This window comes from Maylandia zebra, linkage group LG22, assembly GCF_041146795.1.
Source record: "Maylandia zebra isolate NMK-2024a linkage group LG22, Mzebra_GT3a, whole genome shotgun sequence".
Classification (NCBI taxonomy): Eukaryota; Metazoa; Chordata; class Actinopteri; order Cichliformes; family Cichlidae; genus Maylandia; species Maylandia zebra.
This window is the reverse complement of record NC_135187.1, coordinates 25,462,155-25,490,140: the sequence shown is the minus strand read 5'-3', so window position 1 is coordinate 25,490,140 and position 27,986 is coordinate 25,462,155. Positions and strand designations below refer to the sequence as shown.

General features: G+C 41.3%; 3 protein-coding genes across 5 annotated transcripts; 1 reads left to right on the top strand and 2 right to left on the bottom strand.

Moving 5' to 3' along the window:
* Nucleotide 1: 1 nt before the first annotated feature.
* On the bottom strand, nucleotides 2-7,829 carry rbbp4 (retinoblastoma binding protein 4). The gene is made up of 12 exons (XM_004547763.5): nucleotides 7,520-7,829; nucleotides 6,057-6,207; nucleotides 5,807-5,952; nucleotides 5,538-5,711; nucleotides 5,177-5,292; nucleotides 2,660-2,820; nucleotides 2,432-2,558; nucleotides 2,174-2,251; nucleotides 1,329-1,405; nucleotides 1,142-1,199; nucleotides 948-1,058; nucleotides 2-759 (listed from the first exon to the last, which is right to left on the bottom strand). Exons 1-12 carry the CDS (start codon nucleotides 7,536-7,538, stop codon nucleotides 697-699), a joined length of 1,281 nt encoding a protein of 426 aa, XP_004547820.3. The 5' UTR covers nucleotides 7,539-7,829; the 3' UTR covers nucleotides 2-696.
* On the top strand, nucleotides 7,826-22,735 carry tert (telomerase reverse transcriptase). Of its 3 annotated transcripts, none has more exons than XR_013095113.1 (17): nucleotides 7,826-7,972; nucleotides 9,317-10,592; nucleotides 10,682-10,871; nucleotides 10,965-11,118; nucleotides 11,209-11,376; nucleotides 11,513-11,674; nucleotides 12,623-12,724; nucleotides 12,810-12,895; nucleotides 12,977-13,093; nucleotides 13,237-13,308; nucleotides 13,601-13,789; nucleotides 14,022-14,148; nucleotides 16,332-16,393; nucleotides 17,261-17,385; nucleotides 19,508-19,645; nucleotides 20,831-20,993; nucleotides 21,807-22,735. XR_013095113.1 is itself a non-coding variant. In XM_004547766.3 (16 exons), the coding sequence occupies exons 1-16, from the start codon at nucleotides 8,452-8,454 to the stop codon at nucleotides 20,932-20,934; spliced, it is 3,288 nt and encodes a 1,095-aa protein (XP_004547823.1). In that variant the 5' UTR covers nucleotides 8,374-8,451; the 3' UTR covers nucleotides 20,935-21,700. The 3 variants fall into 3 exon arrangements, 1 of the variants encoding a protein (XP_004547823.1); XR_191095.4 differs by lacking the exon at nucleotides 7,826-7,972 and adding an exon at nucleotides 8,375-8,667; XM_004547766.3 differs by lacking the exons at nucleotides 7,826-7,972; nucleotides 21,807-22,735 and adding an exon at nucleotides 8,374-8,667 and having other exon boundaries at nucleotides 20,831-21,700.
* Nucleotides 21,664-27,903, bottom strand: slc6a18 (solute carrier family 6 member 18). The gene is made up of 13 exons (XM_004547765.3): nucleotides 27,778-27,903; nucleotides 26,982-27,502; nucleotides 26,139-26,279; nucleotides 25,720-25,857; nucleotides 24,529-24,710; nucleotides 24,241-24,351; nucleotides 24,052-24,164; nucleotides 23,839-23,967; nucleotides 23,595-23,751; nucleotides 23,269-23,473; nucleotides 23,020-23,179; nucleotides 22,768-22,930; nucleotides 21,664-22,046 (listed from the first exon to the last, which is right to left on the bottom strand). Exons 2-13 carry the CDS (start codon nucleotides 27,115-27,117, stop codon nucleotides 21,828-21,830), a joined length of 1,854 nt encoding a protein of 617 aa, XP_004547822.2. The 5' UTR covers nucleotides 27,118-27,502; nucleotides 27,778-27,903; the 3' UTR covers nucleotides 21,664-21,827.
* Nucleotides 27,904-27,986: the final 83 nt, after the last annotated feature.

The window sequence follows — 27,986 nt, the reverse complement described above, 5'->3', positions numbered from 1 at the left end:
GTTACTATTTTGAGGTCATAAAGAATCAAAGTTCATTTTGTTAATAAATTAGGGTGACTGTAAGGGTCAGAAAGGAGTGTCCAGTGCAGTCAGTGCTCATAGACCAACAACCTGTCTATCACAAGTCATTGCTTGTCATTTCCAGTAAAAAAAAAAAAAAAAAAAAAAAAAAAAAAACATAACAGGATGAAAATGACAACAGTACCTTCTAAATCTCTCTTCTATAATCATCTGTAGTCCACAAAAACCAGAGCAACAAGATTTCAGGAACGTTACTTCAAGAAAGTCACATTCAATGCCACTGTTCTGTGGACTGCGTCAAATTCTAGCTGGCATTTTACTTAACGTTGTAACATAATCACTTTTAATTGTTCAATAACACTTTATTAGGGAAAGAAAGCATTTACAATATAGCATTGTACAAGGAAGAGCCAGTTAATTACAAAAATACAGATTATACATAAGTGCATTGAAAAAAACAATAAAGAAATAAAAATGAAAAAAGTGAAATTCTTGAGGCAGTAAGTTACTAAAACGAGTCACTTTCAGTGTCCCAAAACAAGCCAGCGCTACATTTAGTCACACTGTGTTCTTAGCATTTAGTGTCCCGATGGAAGCGGAGCAGGATGGCGGAGTAGCTGAGTGGAACTATTTGTGATCAGGCTTGTAGGTGAATGCACACGACACGTGGAGGTGTTACGCGGTAGCTTCACTTTCCATTGTACCCTCAGGTTCTTCATCATTGTAGATGTTCTCAGCCTACACGGACAAATCAGTGTCAGTTATTCAGACTCAAAAATATTAGCTGTGAGAAAACCTTTAGTAAAAATATGTCTAAATAAATAAAATAATTGGCAGATGGAACAACACACTCACAAAAAGCATTAAAAATCGTATGGTACAAGGCAGAGGGATTGAAAGCTAACATGTGGTCACAGCTGTCTTACCATTTGCCACACTTGCATAATGTTGTCCTCAGACACAGAACAGGTGACCCAGGGTTCATTGGGGTTCCAGGAAAAGTCAGAGATCTTGGCTGTGTGGCCTCCGTGGATAAACTAGTAAAGAGAAGAGAAGCTTCAAGTTTCGGCATACATCAATGCAAGATGGCGACACTTCTACAGACTTCAGCGAGTCTCACCAGAAGCTCAGGCGGGCCGTCCTCTGCATCTTCTGGAGACTGCTCCTCGCCAATTTTACTACAGAAGAAGAAATGAGAGTTAAACTTTATACAAGGCAATGTCACTACACTGTGCCACACATTTCCGGGGTCAACTAAGTCTTTAAAGCCATCTGTTTTAAGAAGGTCTTATCAAATAATTGTGTACCTGAGATCCCAGACATTGAGGCGGCGATCTGTTCCACTAGATGCTAATACGGTTTCATTATGAGGTGACCACTGAACCTAAAACAGAATTTAAGGCGCTGAAGGTGAAAAGCAATTAACGCAGGTCATTCATTCATCATAAAAGTAAATCTTTGAGTTACTGTCTGTGTGATTCACTGCTTTGGAATTACAAGAACGTCTTGGCATCTGCATCGGAATGATCATCAGGAATATTAATAATAATCAAAATGCAGAAGTGTATATTGAAACCCACACAGCCACTATTTTCTCAACAAGAACACTGATATCAGCAGCAAAGTCATTGCTGTCGTAGTTTAACGCCGAGCTGAGCCATTACACAGCAAAAAGCAAAGAAGCGGTGCTCTGACCAAGACGGTGAGTTTGGGTGGAGTTTTTCTACAGTCCACAACAGCAACGCGTCTTATTGTAATCGAGATTAAAAGCCTCACAGGTAAGAGAACTAGCAGCAGTACTTGATCAAACCAACATGTTTGCTCAACGAGCTCAGAGGTGAAGAAAAGCATTTTTCCAGTTTCTCCCAGCCACTGAAGTTTGTTTGTAGGATACAAACAAAAACAAAAGCTGCAGAAGTTAAAATATATTATTTAGACAGACTGCTAACTTACTTTAATATTTAAATTTACCAAACCTGCTGCAGGCTGAAGGCAGCAGGTTGAGTCAAAAGAGGCATATACTACATAAGATTTATTTCAGTGCTTTATTTTAAAATTTAAATCAGTATAAAATATACAAAATTATATCACTGCACCACTAGATACTGTCCTTATTTCAGTACAATTTCATTCATATAAAGAAACATCTTACCTGAAAGATCTCATCTTTGTGCGACTCAAAGGAATGTAGCTTTAGCTTCAGGTTTCTCAAGTCCCAAAGAGCCACGGTCTGTGGGCGGCACAGATATAGATTAAAACATGCCTGCAACATTTTCGGCAACAACACTGCAGTTACAAAACTAACAATACCATGAGGATTATTTAGTCAACAGTTACAAAATGCACTCAGTTAAAAGTCCTGCTGTTAATAAAACAATACCAATTAAAAAGTGTTGGAATATTATATCACCTTGTCTGCTGAGCCGGTGGCAACGATGAACTCGCTGAAAGGGTTAAATGACAAACAGTTGACCTCTGCTGTGTGGGCCTCCACTGCATGGCTGGCATTGGAGGTATTGTTTGAACGAGTGTCCCAACTTAAAGGACAAGACACAGGGTGACGCTCATCCTTTTGCTGCATTTGAAAAAAACTGTAAGTGTGCTTCACCTGCGCGTGGTATTTCACTGAGAGCCTTACATCATAAGCTTCTGGTCGTCTGCTACAGATCCAAAGAGCGACTCGTGAAGTAGATGCCAAGAGACGTCTTCAACCACAGCACTGTGACCGGTAAAGACCGTCTTTGCATTTACTATCCTGCCCTCCTTGGGAACAGCACTGATGTCCCACAGACAGATTGTCTAAGGGACAAAAGCACATCAAACCTCATGTTTGCACTTCAGTTTTGTAAAAACGTAGTCAAATTGGAAAATGATTGTTAACAGCAGGTTTTTGGCAGTGCACATTTTTTAATACCTTCCTGACATTTCATTAAGGTCAGTTTCTGACAGCATTTGTGGAAAAACATTTAGACAGAAGTCATTGTAGTTATGAATGTAAAGCAGGGGTGGGCAACTCCAGGCCTCGAGGGCCGGTGTCTCGAGGGCAGGTTTTAGATGAGTCCTTGAACCAACACAGCTGATTTAAATGGCTAAATTAGCTCCTGAAGTTCTCCAGAGGCCTGGTAATGAACTAATCATGTGATTCAAGTGTGTTGACCAAAGGTGAGATCTAAAACTTGCAGGACACCGGCCCTCGGGGCCTGGAATTGCCCACCCCTGATGTAAAGCATGGGTCTCAAACTCCAGTCCTTGGCTGTGTCCCAATTACCGGTAAGAGACTGCACGCTTGAAGGACGCATTTTAAGTGCGGTTACGTCACCGCCACGCGACGACGGCTGTCCCAATTCGAAGTGTGCTTCAAATGCATACTCCAAATGCGCCGTCCATTTCCCCAAATATCAAGCGTGGTCCGGTGCACGATTCGTGGTCCCATATATCCCACAATTCATAGCGCGGTGGTGGGTGTGGATAATTTTGCCGCAAAATGCGGCAGACGCGAGCGGCTGAAGAGGTTTTTTTTTTCTTCCAAACTTTATTGAAACCATAAAGCGAACAGTCAGTCATTCCAGTTCAGTTTGTACAGTAGACATACAAGGCAAATAAGAGTAACAATATACAGTACAATGAAATAAGAAGGATAAATAAAGGATAAAAAGGGGGGATGTGACAGACTTCATAACAACTTTGTATTTGAAAGTTGTGACAGCTCATTCGTTGAACATTGCTGAACGAATTTCAATCAATGATAAACCTTTTTTATTGGAAGTTAATTTAAGAGAGTTTAAGTAATATTCAATTTCAATCAAAAACAAATTAAATGATGGGATTGAGTTTTGAAATTTACATTTATGTATGTGGAATTTCCCTAATAAGATGGAGCGGCCGAAGAGTGAACTGTCAAAAGTACTGAATATGACGATCGATAGATAGATCGATATACACACACATCTCATAATATTCTGACAATACTATAATATTGGCCATATTAAATTTACATCACCACAGTGAGTTGACTTTAGTCTCATGAACAACATTAACTAATTGTTATTTACCAACTAATCTTAAATGACTGTTCAGCACAGAAATGAAGCCCAATAATCATGTTTTACAGTCCCGTGGTCTCAGCCTCAGATACTCAACTAATCAAAGTGATGTCATGACAAAAATGAATGACTAACAAAACATTTTCTCCTTCATTTCTGTCAAACAACGCTGTATGTAACGTGTCTCGCGGTTAGTATCATGGTTGCTAGGCAACCTGAACAGCACGACGAAGCGTATACCGTCCCATTTCACAAGCCTCTCACTTCCACACTTCTCGTACTTATAGTACGCACCGTACGTAGTGCGCGTACTTCAAGCGTGCAGTCTCTTACTTGGGGGACAGCCCTTGAGGGCCGGTGTTCCTGTTGCAAACACACCTGAATAAAATTAGTAGCTCATTAGCGAGAATATAGAACTCACCTGCATGCTAAATTTAAGTAAATGTAAGTGTTTGGAAAAATGAACTTCTAAAAGTACTTTTATTGCACCATGTTCATTCACTCACAAGCTGCTGTAACATGAATCAAACGGCTGAATTTCCACCTCAGCATGCAGTCTAAAAGTTGCATAGTCTTGCTAATGACTTTAATTAATTGTATTCAGGCGTGTTGCAACAGGGACACGTAGAAAAGTTGCAGGACACCGGCCCTTGAGGACTGGAGTTTGAGACCCCTGATGTAAAGGATCAGCTGAGTAAATGATTTAATTCACCAGCTGGCATCAGAAATGCTAGTTCAATAACCTAATCGTAGAAATAATGCTCTGTGATAACTACAGTAATAGAAGCTGCAAATGAACAAAGCTGAGAGCAGTTTAATAGTTAAATTACGAGCATTTCCATGTGCACGTCACACAGACAACTCGAGGGATTGGAACCAAACAGTGAATGCAAGCGGTCATGAAGGCTGAAGTCGGCCCACCAAAATATCTGTGTGTGTGACTTTTTTGGCAAAGCAGTTTACTTTTATTTATGGTACTGGAAATATAGTGATTGAAACTAATATAACAAATCTGTAAAATAGCCCTAGTTGGAAATATCTGCTGCTAAAAATTAAAAACAGAAAAATATTTAGCACCATTTCTTCATAAAACAAGAACTACTTCCTCTTACGTGATCATCTGACGCACTAAGAAGAGCTCCTGACAGATTTGAATTCCAGGATAGACCATAGCCTTCTTTCTTGTGGCCTCTGAGACGCAGATCAGGGCGACACACTCCTGGAGTATCTAAAGACGACATAATAAAATCAACTGTCAATTCAGAGACACTGGAAGAGAGGTGTGAGTCTAAAAGAACTGAACAGACAAGTTTGTTTTTGACTAGCGATTCTGTACGCCCAGTATTTATGTTTTGATGAAGTTGTATAATTGTTTTAATACCAGCAAGCTACCAATCACAATCCAGTTTTTCATAACGTACTCAAGAACATGCCATCTTCAGCGGTGTGTTGTGCTTTGTGTGATTGTTGCACCTGGCTTTGAGGGATGCTTGGTGTAATCAAACACCAGCACATCTGAGGTGGGGGTCTTAGTGGCAATGATGCAGGGGTTCTGGGGCATATAGCGGGCACGGTTCACTTCTCCTTCGTGATTGATCCTGATTTCAATCTCAATCTTGCCGTTTACTGAGCCAAAGCCTCCAAACTCTTCAGGGAAATATAGAGAAATATGTTTGCAAGCTGTAAGTATATAAAATATGAAGTGAATGCATTATACATTCTCTCTTTATCAATATACCCACCTCCTTTGTCACTGTCGTAGTGCGAGGTGTCAAACTGGGCATCATCATTGGGCAGCTGCACGCTAGCAATAACCAGGTGATTCTGCTCATCAGACGTGTGAGTGCCCAAAATGAGCCTGTGTACGCTGTAATCCTTTCCCTCGGGCCTGGTAGGGAGAAAAAAAAAAAAAAAAAAAAAGGTTTAATGCATTAATACCACTTTCTTGCATGTTTGAGATATATTACTGGTCAAATGTGTAAGCGCTTCCACCTTGAGACGTCAGGTAACCACTGAACAGTCAGGCTGGGCCACTCTAAGGCATGGGTCATAACCAGGTCGTAAAGAAAGGGGGTGTTTTTCTTCCAGATCTTGTACTCTTCATTGATGACCCTCTCCTCCAACGCATCATCAAAAGCACCAGCTGGAAGACAAAGTGGTCACAGAACCAGTATTGATAATTGGCCACACAGTAATACTGTAACTAAATAAAAAGTACAAATACCTGTCAGATATATCCATAGCTTTCACTAACTCAAGCTGTTAGTTTATACTAGATTTATTTCTGTTACAGTTAATCGAATAGAATAACCCTGTAATTGTCCCACAAGGGGAAATTTGGGTGTAACAGCAGCAAGAAAGACACATATACAAACAAACACAAGACACAGAACAGAAACATACACAATTTTTACATATTTACATCAAGGACAATTGTTACCAAAAACAGAGTACTGTACCGTTATTAAATTAAATAAAATTAAATAAAGTTAAGAGGCAAACCCTGGTTATAGTGTGAATCGGTTGATAAAATAGAGGTTTACATCAGCGCTGTCACTTGCACTATGTTTGTTGGGAGCGGTTTTGATTGTATAGTCTGACAGCTGCAGGGAGGAAGGACCTGCAGAAGCGCTCCTTCATGCATCGAGGATGCAGCAGTCTGTCACTGAAGGAGCTCTGCAGTTAAGCAACATTTACATGCATGGGGTGGGAGACTGTCCATCAGAGATGTTATTTTGGCAGAGTCCTTCTGTCCCCAACCACCTGTACTGGGTCCAGGGTGCATCCCAGAACAGAGCTGACCTTCCTAATGAGTTTATCCAACCTCTTCCTCTCAGCTGCCGATAAACTGCTGCTCCAACATACCACACTGTAAAAAATGACGGATGCCACCACAGAGTCATAGGTCTTTAAAAGCGCCCCCCGGACTCCAAATGACCTCAGCCGCCTCAGCAGGTCGAGTCTGCTCTGACCCTTCCTGTAAAGTTCATCAGTGTTGTGGCTCCAGTCTAGTTTATTATTCAGGTGAATCGGCAACAACCTTTAAAAGTTGGTCTTTACAGTCAACAAATTTCGCTATCAAGTGATTTGACTGTTAACGTGACAAGGCCTAGGTATTTATCAGTGTTATGAGAAACTTCTCATTGTTCCCGCACCTTGCTACAGCGTTAGCATTACCATAAGACGTGAACTCATTTCTTCACCTCTGCCCGGTATTCACACACAAATTACCCCAACTTTTCAGAGACTGTGCCCAAACAATAACTGAGCTTTGACATCAGTAAAGTTCACCTTCACACTCTTAAATTACCCCCGCTTGTGTTGACTGTTATAGAGTAAAACACAAGAGCTACGGGCAGCTTGCCCTAGCTGCCACCTAAGCTAACCTGACAACTAGCTGAGGGGCATCAAACAGAATCGTTTCTTTTTGCTGACAACTAAAGTACTCACTCTACCTTCCTTGTCTGACATCATGTTTCTCCCACGTAGCTGACAGAAAACTGAAAGCTGAAGTGTGGTTAAGGTGTAGAGCCCCTTGAGCCTCGTCCAAGCTGGTCCTCCGGTGTGCCTGCAGACCCCCGGTACCGTTTAAACCACGGGAGTACAACGGCACGCTAAGAACTAGCTAACCGAGCAGCCGACTGTGAGAGACGTGGGTGCATTCGCGCGCTCAGTACAAAGAGGGGCGTCTTCCCACCAATTACGGCGCAGCACCTGTGCGCGTGGCTATCGCAGACTCCGGTGCAGCTGCAAGTAATTTCGATGGCAACCTAGAGCACCAGCCATAGCAAATAGGAACAATGACACTATTTTTACGTCAAAGCACGCACACCAGACACGAATACTGAGAAAACTAATGTATTGTTATCCTTACTAAAATATACTGTTACAAACTGGACGTTATGAAGGTAAACACCACCCGTGTGCTTATTGTGTTTCTTGGCATTTCTGTGGACTTTGGCAGAGGCACACCAGGTAGAAAACTTTATCGTTGTTGTTCTTCTGAAGGCTTCGTTTGCGGGTTTTTTTTTTTTTTTTTTTATAATTAAAATGTAATTTTAAGGTCATAAACAAATGTCGCTTTAACCGCCTGTGGTGCCCATATAATGCTGGTGACAGAATGAATGATCTCTGGTGAGCAGTTCTCATAGCACGTGATACTGTCACTTTTTCCACTACACTCGTGCCAAAAGACAACAAGCCTTTACCTGTTTGTCATTGGTCAACAGTAAATTCCCCCCTTTAGTATGAGAACTTTTGATTGGCCGGCTCTAATAAACCGCTTTCCCATAGGCTAAGCATGACGCGGGCCCTTAAAACGTGAAACATAGCTAAATCCAGTTGTAAAGTAGCTAACCTCTGTCCAAGTGCTCCGAACACAGTCGGTATGTCTGCGACTGATATGTCCGGTGTGCTGGATATCCTTCGGTTATTGTACCGGCACACGCAGACACTGGAGGAGTTTTCGGACAGCATCGTGTTCAGAGAGGGACAGAAAGCAGCTCTCATTGAGCAGACAGATACAAACCGTTTCAAATCGTTCGTTAGGAGTGTTTTTGTGTGCTTTGACAAGGAGCTACAGAAGGTAGCGAGCTGCAAACAGGTAACGTTTCGCCCTATTGAAAAGTATACATGTACATTTCCCAGGTTAGTCCTGAGGAGTTGACACGCACTCCTCTGTGGACGTTTGAAGCGGTGTAGCTAACTCTGCCTGCCATGCTGTTATAATGTTAAAGCCAGGAAACCATGTTACACTCCTATATTTTTTTTTCTCATTGAAACTAAGCTGGGAGTAAAATGTGCGCTGCTGGAGGATATTTCAGCTTCAGCGAGGTCCTCTTTTTTTCTTTTGGGGCACCCCCCCCCCCCCCCCCCCCTTTTCTCCTTTATTAGACATGTTTAAATGTATCCAGTTATAATGACAGATAGTTAATATCGCCCGATATATTCGTCCGGCTCTACACTAGGACACGGGGCGGGCCCCAGAATAATACTCTGAAAGGGTTTTCACTGTGCTAAGTTATACGTGGGATATTTCATTTCAGGATCTTTCGAGTGCCATGACTCTTTGATTTAATGGCTCTAGTTAGTAAGGCAAGCTGTAACTTTGAAGTAATTTTAATTACATAGAAGAATAAAGAACTCAGATTATTGTTTTGTCTCTGGGCTAATATAGCAAAGAGTTTGCCTTCGTCAAGATTTAACAGCTTAATGGCAGATGGCCTCTTCTTATGTATTCATACTTTCCACAGATCTGCAGTCTGCCTGAACTACTGGCGTTTGTTCTCAACACTCTAAAAAGAAAAAGAAAAAGGAATGTCTTGGCACATGGGTATAATTTTCAGACGCTGGCTCAGGAGGATCGGGATGCAGATTTCCTCAAATTCCAAGGCGATGTAACACAGAGTGCTGCCTACATCCACGGCAGTGACCTGTGGAAAAAAGTCATAACGCGTCTGGGCACAGACATCACGCAGTATCTCCTGGAGAGCTGCTCTGTGTTTGTGGCAGTTCCTCCTTCGTGTGCTTTCCAGGTGTGCGGCCCTCCAGTCTATGACAGGGTGTCCATGACCACGGCCTCTTGTGGGTTTTTTCTCCAGCCGCGAGTCAGGAAACATAATCGTACCAAGACTGAGAGCTGTCGAGGGTCAGTGAGTTTGAAACAGAAACGCACAGTTGTGACTCCTGCAAGCAAGAAGATGAAAAGAAGGAATAAAGGAGGGACAAAAGGGAAAAGAAAACGGGAAACTGGAGAAGAGGAGGAGGTGGCAGTTTGTTCAAGAAAGAGGAGGCGAGTAGCATCTGTAGAACATCAACAGGCGATCCAACAAGTTGGCTCTGAAAAGGAAGGACAGGCCGTGGCTGTGGAATCAGCACCACCTACAGCTTTCAAACAGCCTGTTGAAATGCCAACATTTGTACTTCCCTTGGAGGGTGGTCCTAGTTGGAGAACAGGGATTTTCCCCCCTTTACCACCCTCGCAATGTTTTATCCGTACCCTGGGATTCCTGTATGGGGGCAGGGGCATGCGTGGCTTTCTTCTTAACAGGAGGAAGAAGACTGCTCATGGATCCAGAAGGCTTCAAGGACAAGATCTGGTAAGAATAGTCTTCTTCGAGGGACTAGCACATTTGAATGGAGTAGAGAGGAAGCCTAAAAAACTCTCCCAGCGGTTCTTTGGCTTGGTCCCCCTGTTTAGGCAGCTCTTACAACAACACAGGAGATGTCCCTACACCAGAATACTACAGAGGTTATGTCCATCAATGGAGGAGAGCAATGCAGGACAGGGAGAACTAAACTCACTCTTACCTCAGCACTGTGCACCGCACAGGGTTTACCTGTTTGTCCGGGAATGCCTCTCTTCTGTGATCCCACAAGAACTGTGGGGCTCTGATCAAAACCGGCTGCATTTCTTTGCCAGGGTCAGGACTTTCTTGCAAAGTGGCAAGTTTGAGAGGCTCTCACTGGCTGAACTGATGTGGAAGATAAAGGTGAATGACTGTGATTGGTTGAAGAGGAGTAAAACAGGTGAGGTTAGCACCAATGGTCTTTTTTTTTTTTCTTTTTTCATGGCTTCGTGTTTCATGCCCGACCTAACTAATGTAACTCATCTGCAGGCCGTTTTCCACCCAGCGAGCTTGCGTATCGGACACAGGTCCTGGGTCAGTTCTTGGCTTGGCTTCTGGATGGATATGTTACAGGCCTTGTGAGAGCCTGTTTCTATGCAACAGAGAGTATTGGGCAGAAGAACGCCATCAGGTTCTACAGGCAGGAAGTCTGGACCAAACTGCAAGAATTGGCCTTCAGGTACACTCACACAACATTACTACAGTAGCCAGCATACATACAGACATGAGGCATACTTCCAAAAAAAAGGAACAAAATTTTCTTTTCATGTAGAGGTCACCTTTCCAAAGGCCAGATGGAGGAGCTGACTCCAGCTCAGGTGGCATCCCTGCCCAAAGGCACCGTCATCTCCCGCCTTCGCTTCATTCCCAAGACTGATGGCATGAGGCCTATCACACGAGTCATAGGAGCAGATGCCAAAACAAGGGTACGCACCAACAGTTACCTCAGACTTGTCTGTTATTACATCCTGTGTCCATGGGCTGGTTTTTCAACTTTTCTTTGGTCCTCCCTACAGCTCTACCGAGGTCATGTCAGGGACTTGCTGGATATGCTGCGGGCCTGTGTGCGTGCCACTCCATCACTACTGGGATCCACAGTGTGGGGGATGACTGACATCCACAAAGTTTTGTGCTCTTTGGCACCAGCGCAGAAAGAAAAACCACAACCCCTCTATTTTGTTAAGGTGAGTTGTTACATTTAATAGTTTGGCAGAGAACTTTCAATTTATTTTAAGGATAATACAGCTGTAAATTTCAGCACACTAATATGGACATATTGTATAGGTAATGTATAATTTAGCTTTTTCCTCTTTGTTTAAGATGGACGTGAGTGGAGCCTATGAGAGTTTGCCGCATGACAAACTCATAGAGGTGATTGGCCAAGCCCTGTCACCTGTCCACGATGAACTCTTTACCATCCGCCGCTATGCCAAGATCTGGGCAGACTCACACGAAGGCCTGAAAAAGGCCTTTGTCAGACAGGTAGCCATCCGATCTGCAAACATGCTTATCTGAGAGCATACATAGTATTAATTAGTCCAAAAATGACATTTATGGTAATATTAGTTAACATCACATTAAACTAGTGTTATACCTGCTAGCCTGGTGTATTTGTTGGATTAAAACGCATACATTTTAATTTGCATGTTATTCTTTATTTTTATTATATCGCTACGTACAGTGCGACTGCAAAAAGGGCTGCTCATAAGCACCAATCAAATCAATTAAAAAAACCATATTTTTCTTCTTCTGTGCAAACTACATATTCATTATATAAACTAGTCAGTCGGACTGATTATTAGACACTGTAACTTACTGTCAGTGTCACCGTCAGATGAACACAGGCACAGTTATGCTTGACAACACATTCCAGTGACTCTCAAAGTGCCACTGTACTAAAATTATTTAACAAAATGTATTTATGAACAACAACATGCCTGCAGCATACATTTAATGTTGCTGTAGTTCAGCTGCTAGACATATTATATGTAATTTGTAAGGATTAGAGTGTTATAAGCGATGTAGATGTTGATAATCCTGCGACCTTACCCAGTTTATATAATGAGTTTCATCCAGATTGATCCGTGCATCTAGGAGGAGTTAGTGTATGTATGCCTGTTCCCTATCATAAATATAGTTACATGTCTGGTTAAACAAAGTCACTCCAGCTATACTGACATTATGACCAACAAATAACCCAGCACAACCATCTAGATCAGCAGTGGGCAATTAATTTTAACCGATGGAAATTAATGTGTGCCACACCCTGATCTAAGCGCACAGGTCAACAAACACGTCGCTGAACCCTTTGGCAGACATGGCCATCAAACTAAGTTAAACTCAATTTAAGAAGAAGAATCTGTGAAAACCACCATATATAAACATTATTTATGAGTGAAAGTCGGTCTTTTTTTGTTTTGGTTAACACAGGCAGATTTCCTGGAGGATAACATAGGATCCACCAACATGAAGGGCTTTTCGACGTCATTGCAGAGAAAAGGCAAAGTTCATCACGCCATCCTGGTTGAACAGGTAACTCTGGCTTCATCGCGTGGTTTGCTGTGGCTGGGCAAATTGTGTGCTTAAGTCCTGAACGCATTACTTTTCCTTGCTGCAGCACTTTTGCTCAGATCTTCATGGCAGAGAGGCATTGCAGTTCTTTACCCAAATGCTAACTGGGAGTGTTGTTCAGTATGGGAAAAAGTAAGATTCTCGAACACCGTTTTCTAAAACATTTTGATGTCATCAAGGCAGTTACGTCTATTTTGTCCCTTTATGTTTCAGGACGTACCGTCAGTTCCGGGGGATTCCTCAGGGATCGGTTGTATCTAGTTTGCTCTGCTGCCTTTGCTACGGCCACATGGAGAATCTCCTGTTTAAAGATATTCCAGGACACAAAGGGTACATTAGACCTCGCTGTATTTCAGTCAGCTCCAGCTTGTATACATATTACCCATCATGGGCAGAAGAGGGCACTCTTTCTGTGCTGTAGCTCTTGATTTGGTCCACTGTGGCTGTTATTTTGCTCTCCTTGTGTCCTGCAGGTGTTTGATGAGACTGGTGGATGACTTCCTTCTGATTACACCAGACCAACATGAAGCACAAGCTTTTCTCAAGTATTACTTTCAGTTCAGTTTTAAATATTCTGTGTTACTGCACAATATATTTTGGAGTAGGGGACTGGAATGGGATTTGCAGTTTTCTGTATAACCCCAAATAAATGCATCCACATATATAGTTATTCTGAACAGCTTGCTTGAGACAGTGGATGACCTGGTGAGCTGCACAAAGTCTCAGTATAAGAGAAATAGAGAGTTTTTACATGTATTTATTTATTTTTCAAACTGCAAATCATGCAAAGCTGCTTATTTTAGTGCATTTATAATGCCGCTTGCTCTTTGTGTGTAGGATCTTGCTGGCCGGAGTGCCACAGTATGGTCTGGCAGTCAACCCGCAGAAGGTGGTTTTGAACTTTCAGGTATCGGGAAGCGCGGCTTCCTGTCCCGACATTCGCATGCTGCCCCCTCGCTGCCTCTTCCCCTGGTGTGGACTGCTGCTGGACACCCACACACTGGACGTCTATAAAGACTATTCCAGGTGAAAGGTCCATTCCAGCTGTAATTATACTGCACAGTTATTGTGTTATATTGTGGTGTCTCCTTGGGCCTGTTGTCAAGGCTTTATAGTTTATGGCTGAACTTTGTTCCTACTCATAAACGTGAGCCAATTCTGGCATAGATGAATGATCCTCTGGTCAAACAAAAATCTCTCTGTAGTTCTGAATGTTTTGTTGTTTTTAAATTTTCTTGCTTTTTTTCTTGTTTCACAGCTATGCTGGACTGTCTCTGCGCTACAGCCTTACTCTGGGTTCATCCCACTCTGCAGGACAGCAGATGAAAAGGAAACTAATGGCTATCCTCAGGCTCAAGTGTCATGCCCTGTTCTTTGACTTGAAGGTCGGGAACAAAAATATTTTTAAGACGTTTCAGAATGCCGTAACTGTTAAACATTGACACGTTCTTTTAGATCTGATGATTGTGGACAATTATGGGAAGGTGCAGTTTGGCAAAAGCTGAGTACACAGATCAAAACATGCTGTTAAGAGAAACTTGGACTCATTTCTCATCTTTCTTAAGATATTTTGATCAGCTATTTTTAAACTATATATTCTTTCTACGAAATGTATATGTTAATATTATACAGACACTGAAGCATCACCAGCATGCTATGTCCAATGTCTGTGTCAAAAGTACAAGCTAGAAAGATGCCAATCAAGGTAAATGAGTCCTTGAACAAAATATCCAATAAAATGACCGACTGGTGATTTTAAAAAAGTAATTTCTACAAATGCAATATAATTATACTAATGGCAAAGAATTAGTTGAACTTTTCATGTACTTATTAGATACATTTGACAGGTTGTAATACTGCCAGGTTTAGGTGTTCAAACTAATGACATGATATTCAGAGTTTGAGTAGTACAGCTTTGACTGAAAATAAAAGCCTGGTTGCTCACGAAGTCGGCTACTGGAAAGAAAGATTAGCTGGTGAGAGCAATCTTATTGATCTGGCAACTTTGCAGGATGTCAGAAGAAGTGTTGCACAGATATGAAAGGGTAGAAAGCTTTTCTTTTTTTTTTTTTTCAAGACTTGGATGTTCGACTGGACCATTCTGTTGCACATTAGCTGGCATCCTGGAGATCATTGTCTTGTTTCATGGCTCAGTTTCAGCCAAGCTTTGGCTTTCAGGCAGATGCCCTCACATTTGATCCTAGCGTACTTTGTAATACACGGGAGTTTATCGTCTCAATGGCTGTATCCCAATTCAGGGTCTGCAGCCTAAAAGTACGCAGCCTTAACGGCCCACAAGGGCCGCGTACTTAAAGACCGCTAACGCCGGAAGTGCGAGGCTTGTAAAATGGGACGGTCTAGCCTCCGTCGTGCTGCCAAGGTTGCCTAGCAACCATGATACTAACAGCTGGAAACGTGTCATACAGCTTTGTTTGACAGAAATGAAGGAGAAAATCTTTTGTTCATTTGTTTGTTTGTTTCTACATGAGCTTTGATCATTCTCTGTAGGATTAAGGTCAGCTATTGGACGGCGTGTATTTTAAAGTAAAGGCTTTAAAACCAAGTTAGTACAAACGTCACATAACTTTGCCGACATGTGGCCAACAGTAATGTTTTAGTGTTCTTCGTTATTAAACATTTGCACATAAATAAGTGACATAATATTCAGTACTTACTTATAGTTCAAGTACGGAATATAGCCCGTCATCCGCTGTTTTTTTTTTCGGCAAAATTATCCACACCCAGCGCCGCGCTATGCATTCTGGGATATGTTGGGCCACGAAGTCTACACCGCCACATCCTTAAAATTCAGGGAAATGAAGGACGCATTTGAGGGCCGCAATTCGAGCAGCCTTTGAATTGGGACAACCTTCGTCGCGTCGCTGTGACATAATCGGCCTTAAAATGCGGCCTTTAAGGCTGCAGACCCTTAATTGGGATACAGCCAATGACTGCAAGGTACCCGGGACCTGTGGCTGCAAAAAAAAGCCCAAATCATCACCCCTCCACACCGTGTTTGACCGTTGGCATGAGGTGTTTGTGCTGATGTGCTGTTTTTATCAAACAAATTGGAGATTATTGCTTTTCAAAATAATCTCCAGTCTGGTCTCATCTGTCTAAAGCACATTGTTCCAGAAGACTTGTGGTTTGTTCGAATGCAATTTTGTCAAGCTAAGCTGCGCTGCCATGTTTCTTTTTTTCTTTTTCTTTTTTTCCTTCCCTCTTATTCAAATTTGGTCACACTTGGCTCAGAACAGGACGGCACAGGTCAAAGCTCGAATACTGGGCCTTCAAAATGCACAGCCTAAAACCAATGTGCGATATCACTGAGGCGATGTCCATCTTTTTATACAATTGTACTTTTGAGGAAAAACCAAAGTGACCATAAAGCAATCAAATTCAATTCCCAGCTGTAAAGCATGGCAGAGGGAGCAGCAGGGTTTGGAGCTGCTTTCTGTTTTGACTAACAGGAAAATCCGACCTGAGCAATCAATGAAGAAATCTTGTATCAGTATGTTAGTAAACTACTTGCTTTCCGTTACATTAATCTATAAATTTTTCTCCTCAGACTAATTCTCTTGAAGCGGTCTACAAGAACATGTACAAGATGGTGCTGCTGCATGCTTACAGGTACTGTTGTCAGTGTCAGATTGGTGCATTTACCCACCTGTAACATCAAAATACATGGACAATAAACACAAACTGGGAACCTTCAACATGAATCGCTTCCAGTTGGGTAAAAATCTGGGTTATATTAATCAGTACCTGCACCGAGATTAGAAATAATTGTCCCGTGGCTCCCCACACTCTCTAGCAGATCATTACATGAAGGAACCTTTTAAAAAAACAAGCGCGTCCATGCTCACAGGTGTACACAAGGGTGCTCACACACACAAACTACACCCTTTTTGGCTCCTACCTCAAAGCACACTGTGTTCTGTCGATCTTATGTGCTGCACAATAATGTTTAATATTTAGTATTTACTGTCATATTCCCATACATCATTGTGATGTTGTTTATTCTATTACTCTTGTTCTCTTCTGCTTGTTTTCTTTTTTCTTTCTCAGCAGGTGATCCAGGTGATCGATATATGCATTTTTTTTCTCTGCTCATTCAGTTGTTTTTTGTTTTTTGCCCTTCTCCCCCGTCCCTCTTCTCAGCTGTTTCTCTTTCCCTCTTTCTTTCCCCCAGTCAAGTCTGTCCCGTATTCAGCAAGTGAAGATAAAATAAACAATAAAAGGTGAATCAAATGGACCATTACGGCAAGGCTGGGATGGTCAATTTGGTAAAGTAAATCCGTTGGGCATCTTTGTTTGCCTTTAGACAATAATTCTGATGGCAAAAGAGCCAAACGGGACAGGCAAAAAGAAAAAAAAGTATAAAAAAAAAAAAGAAATAATTGTCCTGTTGTTTATCTCTAAATGTAAATGTCTAACTGAACCTGTCCTCATTTACAGTTTTTGTGTGAGTCTTCCTGTTTTTTTTTTCCTCTTCAGATTTCACGTCTGTGCCCAAAGTTTGCCCTTTGGTCAGACCGTTTCCAAGAACCCCGTCTTCTTTCTGCAGCTGATATGGGAGATGGCCCAGTACTGCAACAAGCTCATCAGACGCAGCAACAAAGGCAACTTTTGCATTTCACAGCAGCACTTTGTTACTGATTGGTAATAGTGGGCAGTAGTTTGATATAAACACGTTCAAATCAAGTAATAGCATCTCTGCAAGTTGTATTGTGAAGTAAGATCCTGCAGTTTTAAAGAGTAATGTGGGTAGTTGGAAAAAAACAAGATGTTCAGGTATAAGAAGACTGACAACCAGGGCAAAAAATCCAGCACTGCTATGATGTGCTTAATGTTTTGGACCTTAGCACATTTTACTTTGTGCCTTTTTTGCTCCTCAAGTTTTACTCGGTTGCTCTTCAATCTGGGAACTTTATGGTTTGATCCATTTTGGTGACAGGGATGCTTCCCTCTCATTTTCCTTATAGATTTAATATTTACTTAAGATAGCAGCCACACAAGCTGGATTTTAGAGGTAGAGATGCACTCAGAGTACTGCTGTGGTGTCCTGTTTACCATACTATAGATTTGTTTAAGCCGAACAGCAAACAGCAGTGGCATCAGGCTCGTGGCCAGCAGAGGGCGCCCTTTTCGGGTGATGTCGCTTGTGAAAGCTCAGTGAGAGTGTGATAATTGTGTCGCTAACACCCTGAGATGTCAGTGCTCCCAGTTAAACGAGCAGATGAAAACAGGAGAGAATACAAAAATGTATTATATTACATGAAACGGCAGACTCAGGATCAGTTACAGCAGTTAAACTTACTCCTCTCCAAACTGGATGTTGGCAAATAACAGCAGAGCCAAGTTAATGTGCTCCTGTGAGTTAATGAGTCCCACATACTTGCGAGTTGGACGCTTTCAGAGCTGTTATATTTTATCCTTTTTCATTTTCAGTTATCTACATCTTCTTAATCACTGCGTGCTAGTTTAATGTCACTTATTTTTAAATTATATAGATGGTATTGTATTTAATGCATACTTTATATTTTTTTATTAGCACCCCTGCGGAGACCACACTCCGCAGGGGTGCTAATTATTCTTGTGCAAACAGTTTAAAGGAGCGAGGAATATAGTGGCGTCAGGGTGACTGTGTGGCAAATGGTTAACATGGTTCGAGGCTTCGTCGGGTCAGGCAGTGGGAATTCCAGTAACAGAAGTATACTTTCTATCAAGGTGCTCCCACAATGCTTCAATAACTTGAACAGCAAATTGCAAATTTGGATTAATCATTCTGGAAAACCTGTTTCCGGTAATTTACAGTTGAGTTCTTATTAAAATTTGGCATTTGGGTTAGCTGCCCTTTTTATGTTGAACGATTCAGGCCAGTGTCAAGTGGCTTAACAAAGAAACAGTCCTGTGAAAATGGTCATGACTGAAGTGAAAATGAGTGAAAAAGCAGATGATGTCCAAAGAAAAACTTTAAAAGATCTTCATAAAGCCCGGAGAACTGCTGCTCAAGACTGCTTAAAATGTCCAGCTAAGAAAAATATGAAGGGTGGCTCAAGACTTTTGCACAGCCAGATATTTTCTGATGTTCTAGAAGTAGAAGTTCTTCTACTTCTAGAACATCTAGAAGTAGAAGTACTTCTACTTCTGTCAGTTATTTTGGCATGTGTTCAGGATGTATGGTAGTAATTTGCGTTTGTTTTCCATTATAGTTCATTCTGTGTATTCATGGTACGTTTAGGAGAATCAGGAGATTTATAACCTCATTCAGCCTGGAAAGTTAAACATTAGACTAAACCACATAGTAAATTCCTAGTTTGCAGCAGTGTTGTGTGCGCTTAATTAACCCTAAGACTTTTGAATGTTTAAATAAATATAAACATTATTTACAGCGCACAAATTGCTGGGGATGATAGTTTAAACAGTTTCAATGTGATTTTGAGGATATTAGGCTGATGGTATCCTGTAATATCACAATATGTTGTCAGCATACGTACTGCATTGATATAACCATTTATTTTAGCAGGTTGCTATAGTATTACTAAAGTGAGTAAACGCTATGTTAATTTCATTAACATGTGTTATTATAGGATAAGCTAAACTATTCACTGGATAGTACTGGATTGTAACCCACAATTGCTGCAGTGTTACTGAGCTGTGATGTAAAATTCAACCCATTTTCCTTCAGCCACCTGAGCAAACACATTAATAACTTAATTTCTTCTCTCTTTGCCTCTCTAGGACTGATTTTAGGTGATAAGGCCCAGACGGGGATTGTGCAGTACGAAGCAGTGGAGCTGCTTTTCTGTCTGTGCTTCTTGCTGGTGCTGTCAAAACACCGTCTTCTCTATAAAGATCTGCTCGCACACCTGCACAAACGTATGTAGTCTCAAAAGTGATGTTCAGATTCTTCTTCCAAAAAATGCAATTAAAATGTTACGCAAAGTACTCTGCAGAAGTCTGAGCATCTCAGTTTTCCTTTAGATTTTGTTGTTAAAATGGAAAATGGGCACAGTGATGAATTAAAACGTGTGCAAAAATACATGGAAATACAAGACAAAACAAAGTGCAATTCTAAAACAGTTGGAATTTGGTATGATTACCTTTTTTCTTTTACGTTTTCTTGTAATTTCTTTAAGGAGGCTTCAGGAATAGTTCTCCAGGCTTCTTGAAGCACATTCACAGCTCTTCTTTGGATCTTGGCTGTTTCTCTTTGAGGTCTGGGCTCTGGGGAGGCCAATCCAAAACTGATAGTGCTGCACTGTGTGTTTTTTCTATCCATTGCTTTTACTGCATTAGCAGTCTGTCTTGGATCATTTTGTTGCTGAAAAATGAGGCTGAAGCCAATTGGATGCTTTCCAGATGATCTTTCATTGTGGATAAAATCTGGCTGTACATTTCTTTTTTTCATGAGCCCAGCAATTTTGACGATCCCCAACACCACTGACACTTTTGTCAGTTGCAGACTCTTGTTCTGCTCACATATTAAGTTGTATTTGCATATCAAAAATAATTTGCTGCAGAGTCACAAATAACATCCAAAGAAGTGCATGTGCATACTATCAGTAGGAGTCTCTTTGTTTCCTCCCTACGTGCAAAAGGAGGAGACACGAAGAGACAGCCTGAAGGGGTCACGAGTTTGTGCACTTCTAGGAGGGGCATCCAGAAGGGCATCTGGTGTAAAGTCCCATATCAAACATGCAGATTTGTTTGCTGTGGTGAACCTTTGAGGACTACAGCAGGATAAAATAACCGCTGCCTGTGTGTATGTGTGTGTGGATGCTTAATTAGGCAAGAATAATTAAAAACAAAATAAAAGTACTACAGTTTGGAAAAATGAAGCTTTTCGATTTCACTACGAAAGGCTGTCCTTCCTGTCGCTTTCCAGGAAGGCTGATTCTTTTTAAATGTGGACTTTGTAAGAGGTGCACCTAATTTAGCCAATATACACATATCATTTTACATGTATAATCTGCAGTTTATTGGCACCTGTCATTTGATTTTACAGTTTGTCACCAAAGAAGGAAATAAAAAGCTTCTTATCTTTATCTTATCTTTTTACAGGAAAGCGCAGTCTGGAGCGGCGTCTGGGGGACCTGAGGCTGGCCAGGGTGCGGCAGGCCGCTAACCCCAGGACTCCAGTCGACTTCTTGGCCATTCAGACGTAAATTACTATTCCTAGTCCCAGTTTCCAACATGACCGCAGAACAATACTCGGAGATTAAAGGTATGGATTTATTTAATCTAGATTCCCTCCCCTTTTTTGTTAAAAACATATTAAAAGCCTTTTTTTTTTCTTTTGCTTTGTTTAATTCTTAAGTTGTAAGTGTTTTAACAATATATATCACCAAAAAAACCTCAAACCAATACATGACATCTTTCGGATCTAGAGTGTCAGGAAACATGTCTGGAAAACACAGTACTTAGTCGTGTGCTGCAAAACACTTAAGTGCTAAACCTTAGTCATAAACGCACACAATCAAACAACAGCAACCTGTCAAGATCGGTAATTGAAAGTCATGCAGCTATTGTAATAGAGCAGGTCTCAGCCCATAGCTGTGTGTGTCTTTGTGGACTTTGATTTACACCTTGTAGTAGTTTTCCATAAAGAGCATGTGAGGACATACGTCACAGAAGTTGTGAGCCATTCACCAAAGGATTGTTTTTTTTTTTACTTTTGTGTTACATCACATATGCTCAGTTCTTTAGATAATGCTAAAGTTGTTCAGAAATGAACAAACCTGAAGGGTTCTGTGTTCTTTTTTATTTTCTTTTATTTTTACTATGTTCAACTGTGCAGATTCATATATCTGGAGTCAAAGAAAGGTGTGTAATGGATATAATGTTATATTGGATATATGATATGTAAAAAATATGTAAAATGAAAATTAAGAATGTCACTGTTAAATAAATCCTGTTTTATTTTCAAGGGAAGTAATGTAATGTTTCATATGTCAAGTAAACATCAGAATCTGTATGAAATTCTAGTGAATTTTGATGAAAAGCAGTGATAAACATCTGGATTTTTGCTGTATGGCAGCATTTTTACTCTCCACAGTCCTTAAGCCCTTTGAGTCTTCTGTTCCTGTGTGTCAGTCACGAAGGCGTCGTTGTCGTAGGGATTCAATTCCATCCCAACCGAGGACTTTCTGAATCTGCCACGAAGCAGCTGGTAGAGGGCCACCAGAGGAATGGAAATCACAGGCACCACGCAGAGGAGGATGATTATGGCAAAGACCCAGTCTGGATAAAGCTTCTCTTCAGTTTCAGGGAATTTTTCCTGAAAAGAAAGATCAAGGTGGAAACAATGAAGGACATTTATTTATTTAATTATAAAATATGGTTTAAAATTGGTAAAATGCGCTAATTTTCTTTCTTCGGGTTAAATAGAGCGCAACAACCAGCAAGCAGGCAATTAGCTTAGCTTGACTAATTCAATTCATTTTTTATATTGATTTACTTTATTTAAATTCTATTTTTTATTGCTGTGTCCAGCACTTTGGTCAGTGGTTGCTGTTTTAGTGCTTTAGGGCTAACTTAAGGTTATCGAAACCAACCAAGAGATATTTCAGGCTCATAAAATCCCATAAAGGACTGAGCTGTCATTTTATCCCGCCGGTCTATATTTATTAATCGACATATTTGTTAAAATGTAGGTTTTGATAGACATTTTTAAACTCTTGCTTGTTTGTTAACAGACATTACAGATAGTCGCTTCTCAGGTAAAAGTCTGGCTGCTGGATTCATTTCAGAAGTCAGTTTGATTTTTAGTAGCATCTTCCTTCAGGATAACTCGCTATGACTCGCAGCTCAGATCATTTCACTGTACTCAAATTGTCTCCACAATTAAAAGATCTCAATCCAGTAATGTACCTTTGGGATGTGATGGAACAGAAAATTGGAGCAGTTCTGAAGATAAATAGAGGAGCGAACAAACTGCACCTAATAAAATCTTGACTTATGAGTAGATTCATTCTTCAATTCTTGGCTTTCCTGCTTACATAATCTGGGTTCCATGCTTGATAGGTGGGACGTGTCTGTGCCTGGACAATCACATAGGCAACAAACACCACCAGGAGCAGTAAAGGACTGATCACCATCCAGCACGCCTTCCAAAAGATGTTTGGCCTCCTCCCAGTCATGATATAGATGTCGTCACTGAAACTGGCAGAGGAGACGTAAAACGGATATGAATTATGATTGTTAGTGAAGTTTACAGTGTTATGTTCAGGAAGAAGAGGAGAAAAAGTTACGTTTTCATTCCACGGAAGTAAATAACTCCAATAATCTCAAATAAAGCAATGATGAGCAGAGGTACAGATCCCACGTAACCATTAAACACCTCCACCCAGTAGTTGCCTGAGCTCAAGGTGAAGAGGAGCGCCACCAAGAAGGATATCAAACAGATGACCGCTGCAGAAGTGAAGAAGGTGAAAGTTTAAAAGAGGGAATTCAAAGGAAATTGTTTTTGACTTAAAAAGCACAAGCTGATGTGCAAGTACCTGATATGAGTTCCTTGGGCATCCACCTGGGCAATAGTTTGAGTTCATTGAGGGGCGCGAGGACACCCTCTATGTTACCAAACATGGAGGAGAGACCTAAACTAAAGAGCATGACAAAGAACAGTACGGCCCATACCTGCGAGCCCGGCATCGATATCACCGCTTCAGTGAACACGATAAAAGCCAGGCCAGTACCTGAAACACTCTGAAGATAAAAAAACAAGAAGCTAATGAGGATACTTGAAATGGCAATGTCTGAAAATGACCAGTGTTTGTGGATGGAGGGGCTCGAGGATAGAAGAATGACTATAAGATGGAGTGAGTACCTGCTTAAGTAATTTTTGTAGATCACACTCCCTCAGGGACAGACTCTGGAATTTCTCTGGATATGTCGTATTTAGATATTCATACCAGTAATCGTAGTTCTGCAGGGTTATGTTCTGGTCTGAGAACTCAAAGTAATTGGTCAGAGCCAGGATGTTCCTGCAGATAAGATTTGAAGAGTAAGTACTCAGGATCAGGCAAAGATGTAGTTGCAAAACCCCACCTAAAATAGGCATGCTTACGTACTCATCTTTACAGGCGTTAAAGGCGGTGGTGGCTTTAAACCCCAGGATGGAGAAAATCGGAATGGAGGCGTAGATAGACGTTGCGCTGTTTATCACTCCCACAAGAACAGCGTCTCTCTCGCAGTTGTTTCTAACAACACAAAGAGCGAGAGAAAGACGAGCTTACTAATCACCCCGTGTTCACCGGGGGAGGTTAAGAAGTGTCTGTCCTTACTTCTCTTCATTGTAACTGGAGAAAGATATGAGACCTCCAAACGCCACAGAAAGAGAGAAGAAGATCTGCGTGGCGGCGTCCAACCACACCCGTGGGTCCGTCAGGGTTTGCCACTGTCACGAGCATAACATCTGATTAGGAAATCAGCTGTTTGTGGGACAAAAGATTAAAAATTTCACTCCAACTCACATCAGGGGTGAAGAGGTACAACAGTCCATCAGTAGCTCCAGGCAGAGTGAGGGCACGGATCAGGAAAATAGTCAGCACCAGGTAAGGGAAGGTAGATGTCACATACACAGCCTGAAAATATATAGAAACATTAAAATAACATGTTTTCTGGGGGGAAATGACAGATGTAATGACTTGGGAGAACAGTTTTGTAAGATAGAAACCACATATCGTGATAGCACAGGGTTAGGCGTCCAGTGTTCTGCAACCTATCATTAAATATTAAATGTTTTTGGTAGTTACACTGACCTTTCCCACGGAGTCGATGCCTTTGATGAAGCAGATGTAGACGATGCACCAGGCGCTGGCTAGACAGATCACCATCCCCCACTCCACGGAGCCGCTGATCTCGATGTCAGGTGTGATGTTGAGGGTTTCACGGTACCAGAAGTAATTTACCGGAGTGCTTTTCTTACACTCCAAATTATAGTCTACATGGACACACATACGCAAAAGATTTTGTAGACCAGCATAAGGCTGGAATGGGCCAAAGCACCATCGACAAGAAGGTTGGTGAGAAGATAACTGCTGGTGCGACTATTTGTAAATAGAACAAATATAAAATTACAATTGCCTCAAGCATGGAGTTGGAAGCATTATGCTTTGGGACTATTTTTCTGTAAATGGTGCCAATGTATGGGCCCACGTACTGAAACATCTTGGATGAGAAACCCGCAGCTGCAACACTGAACGTTGGTCACAAATCGGTCTTCCAATGTGACAATGACCCAAAACAGATCTTTATGGCAACAAAACAGTGGCTAAAGAAGAAGCACATTAAGGTCATGGAGTGGTCTTCCTAGTCTTCAGACCTCAGTCCTATAGAAAATATGTGGAGTGAAACTTTGAGTTGCCAAACAGCAGCCACGAAACCTAAAAGATTTGGAGTTTCTGTAAATAGAAGTGAACTAAAATCCTCCTGAGAATTTTGCAAACCTGCTGACCAACTACAGGAAACGTCTCACCGCTGTGATTGCCAACAAGGATTTTCTCTAAATCATGTTTTGGTGTGTTTGGTATTGTGTCTCTCCATTAAAATGAAACTACCACAAAATACTGTTCATTTGTTTAAAAGTGTGTAAAATTACAAATTCAGCAGAGCGTCAACAGTCCCAACACTGCATCATCATTGCTATTTACTTGTTCATCTCATGGCTTAGTTGCACCTATCTTTAAAAAAAATCATTGTCTTTTTTATTTTATGTTGTGGTGCAATGTTCCCTTTGTGCCATAAAGCTGTCCAGCAGTATTTTTTTTTTTTTTACTGAATCTCTCTTGAAATGCTACCAAGAGCGTGGCAGGCAGCCATAAATCTTTACTGATAATCCTAAACTTTATCTTTGTTATTAAATCTGCAAACAGTGGAGCAGCAGCAGAATCACGGCGTATGGCCATAAATTTATCAAGCAAGAATAATACCGAGGTGTGCTCCTGTCTCACCTATGCGGCTTTCATTTAGTGGGCAGGTGCTCCACGGCAGGGGTTCCTGAAAAGAGTGGAAGAAGTACCACAGCACCCAGGCCAGAATGGTGTTGTAGAAAACGCCCACCAGAAACGATACAATCAAACAGGCGATGCCTGCACATAAGAAAGATTTTTTCAGGTATTAATTTTATTTTTTGAATTTAAAAATGAGGAATCTTTGACCGGTGTCAATTTCAACAAAAGAAACATTTATTTTTTGGTTATTCTGTTTTACTTTCTACTTTATTATTGTACATGATACAGTTGACTAAAGGGTTGAAAAACAACTAAGAATCTTAGATTAACTAATATGTCGTTAAAATAAAGCAACACACTCGAATAGTATAACTGTAGAGTACATAAAAACATTTACTATTACTTTTTGGGTTACCCACCTACTCCACCGATTACGGGATTGATGGTCTTCCAGACACCCACGCTGCCCTTCCGGAGCCTCTGTCCTACAGCCAGCTCAAGGAAGAGCAGGGGGAGGCCCTCAAACACCAGCGCTATCAGGTAAGGGATGAGGAATGCACCTGAAGACATGAAGTAAATATTTATCTTACAGTTAGGCATTTTTATGATTACAGTGCAAAGCTCTGCTAATGAAAACACACTGGGTTGCTGGGAATCGGGCTGACTTTTTTTTTTTTTTTTTAAAAAGAAAAACCCACTATATTTACAAAATTTTAAAACAATTATTAACTTCTCGTGTCACCTCGCTGCTTCACCGTACGAGCTCCAAACCAAACAAATCTGAGGGGAGATTAACAATAGAAAAACGTGACTCAATTAAACAGACTAAGCCAAAGTTAAACAGACGCTCAGCAGATTTGAGAAACAGTCTTTTGGGAAGTCAATATGTGAAGGTGATAGAGCCCACACACATTTTCTGGACTGGCTGTTTACACAGCCTGACCCAGAGCAGGCTCCTATAGAACTCCGTGGCATGAGGACTCGGCGTATCTCTCTGGGTAAGTATGAGGAAGCAAACAAAGGTGGATATATTCCTCACAAACAGTATGTAATGATTCCCATGGTTAATCAGGTATACATAAAGTTATTCATTTCCAGACAGGTTCAGGGACCGACCCGGTTTGTTCGTTAATACCTACTGAAACAAAATGGAAATGCAAACCGATTAAAGCATCTCTACACTGGATGATTAAACAGGACTCTTACAGATACTCTTACAGTAGGAGCGATGGTGTAAAGTGAGTAAAAGGGCAGCATCTCACCTCCTCCGTAGATTTGGCAGAGGTAAGGGAATCGCCACACATTTCCGATTCCCACTGCAAAACCAATACATGTCAGCAGATACTGAGCCTTGTTGTCCCACTTGGGTCTCTCCTCCGGCCCAGCGTCTTTTCCCATCCTCAGCTGGAAAAAAGACTCAGTGCAATTCCAGTTGTGTTACAAAAATACACCTAATGGAATTGTAGCATGCAGTCTGATCAAATTGCATATATTTTGTGGTTAGTCCAGAATTCTCCTCCTGCTCCGTACTTTGGATGAATTACACTCCTGATTGGTTCGGTCTTCGTGATGTTCAGCACTCCTCTTTCATCCTCTGTGCGACCCTCCCGTCTCTGAGTCAGAGGTGCAGATTCTGTTCTTTTTGAGACATCCAGCCAGCAGGAAGTTTGGTGAAACACTTGCCAGGGTGATTTAGTGGTTTTACCTCCCTCCCGCAGAATGGGAGTGTGCTGAAACTTGAATTAATGGATAACCTGGTGATGCTTTTCTCTGCTACACCGACCTACATCAGAGCAATCAGATACAGGGTGGAAGAGACATCAGGAGAGTTGTGCCGAACAGCTAATCAAACATTGTTCTCGCATACAATCTTCTTGCAAAATGAGTGAAAAGGTTACCGGGTCTTTCTGTGCTCTAGTTTGAGAATAGATGTACGCAAACCTAAATCTGAAGTGATGAAAGTCGATCTAATCAAATGATGTTTTTGATACATTTCACCATTAAGGGCATTTTTTCCAGACATAAAAGTCAATAATAATTTGTGTCCACATTTCTTACCTGTACCTGTGAACTCAGGTTGAGATTTAAACTGCAAATCCACACTCTTCCTTCCTCAAATATGATTTTTTGAAGTGTTTTCTTTCTCCTGGCCAGTTGACATTTCCGTCGTCACTTCATGAATCCTTGTGTTGCAGATTTTTATGCTTAGATGCAGGCTTGATTGCTGTCTCTAGCTCTCTCTGATATTGCTAACATTCATTCCTAAT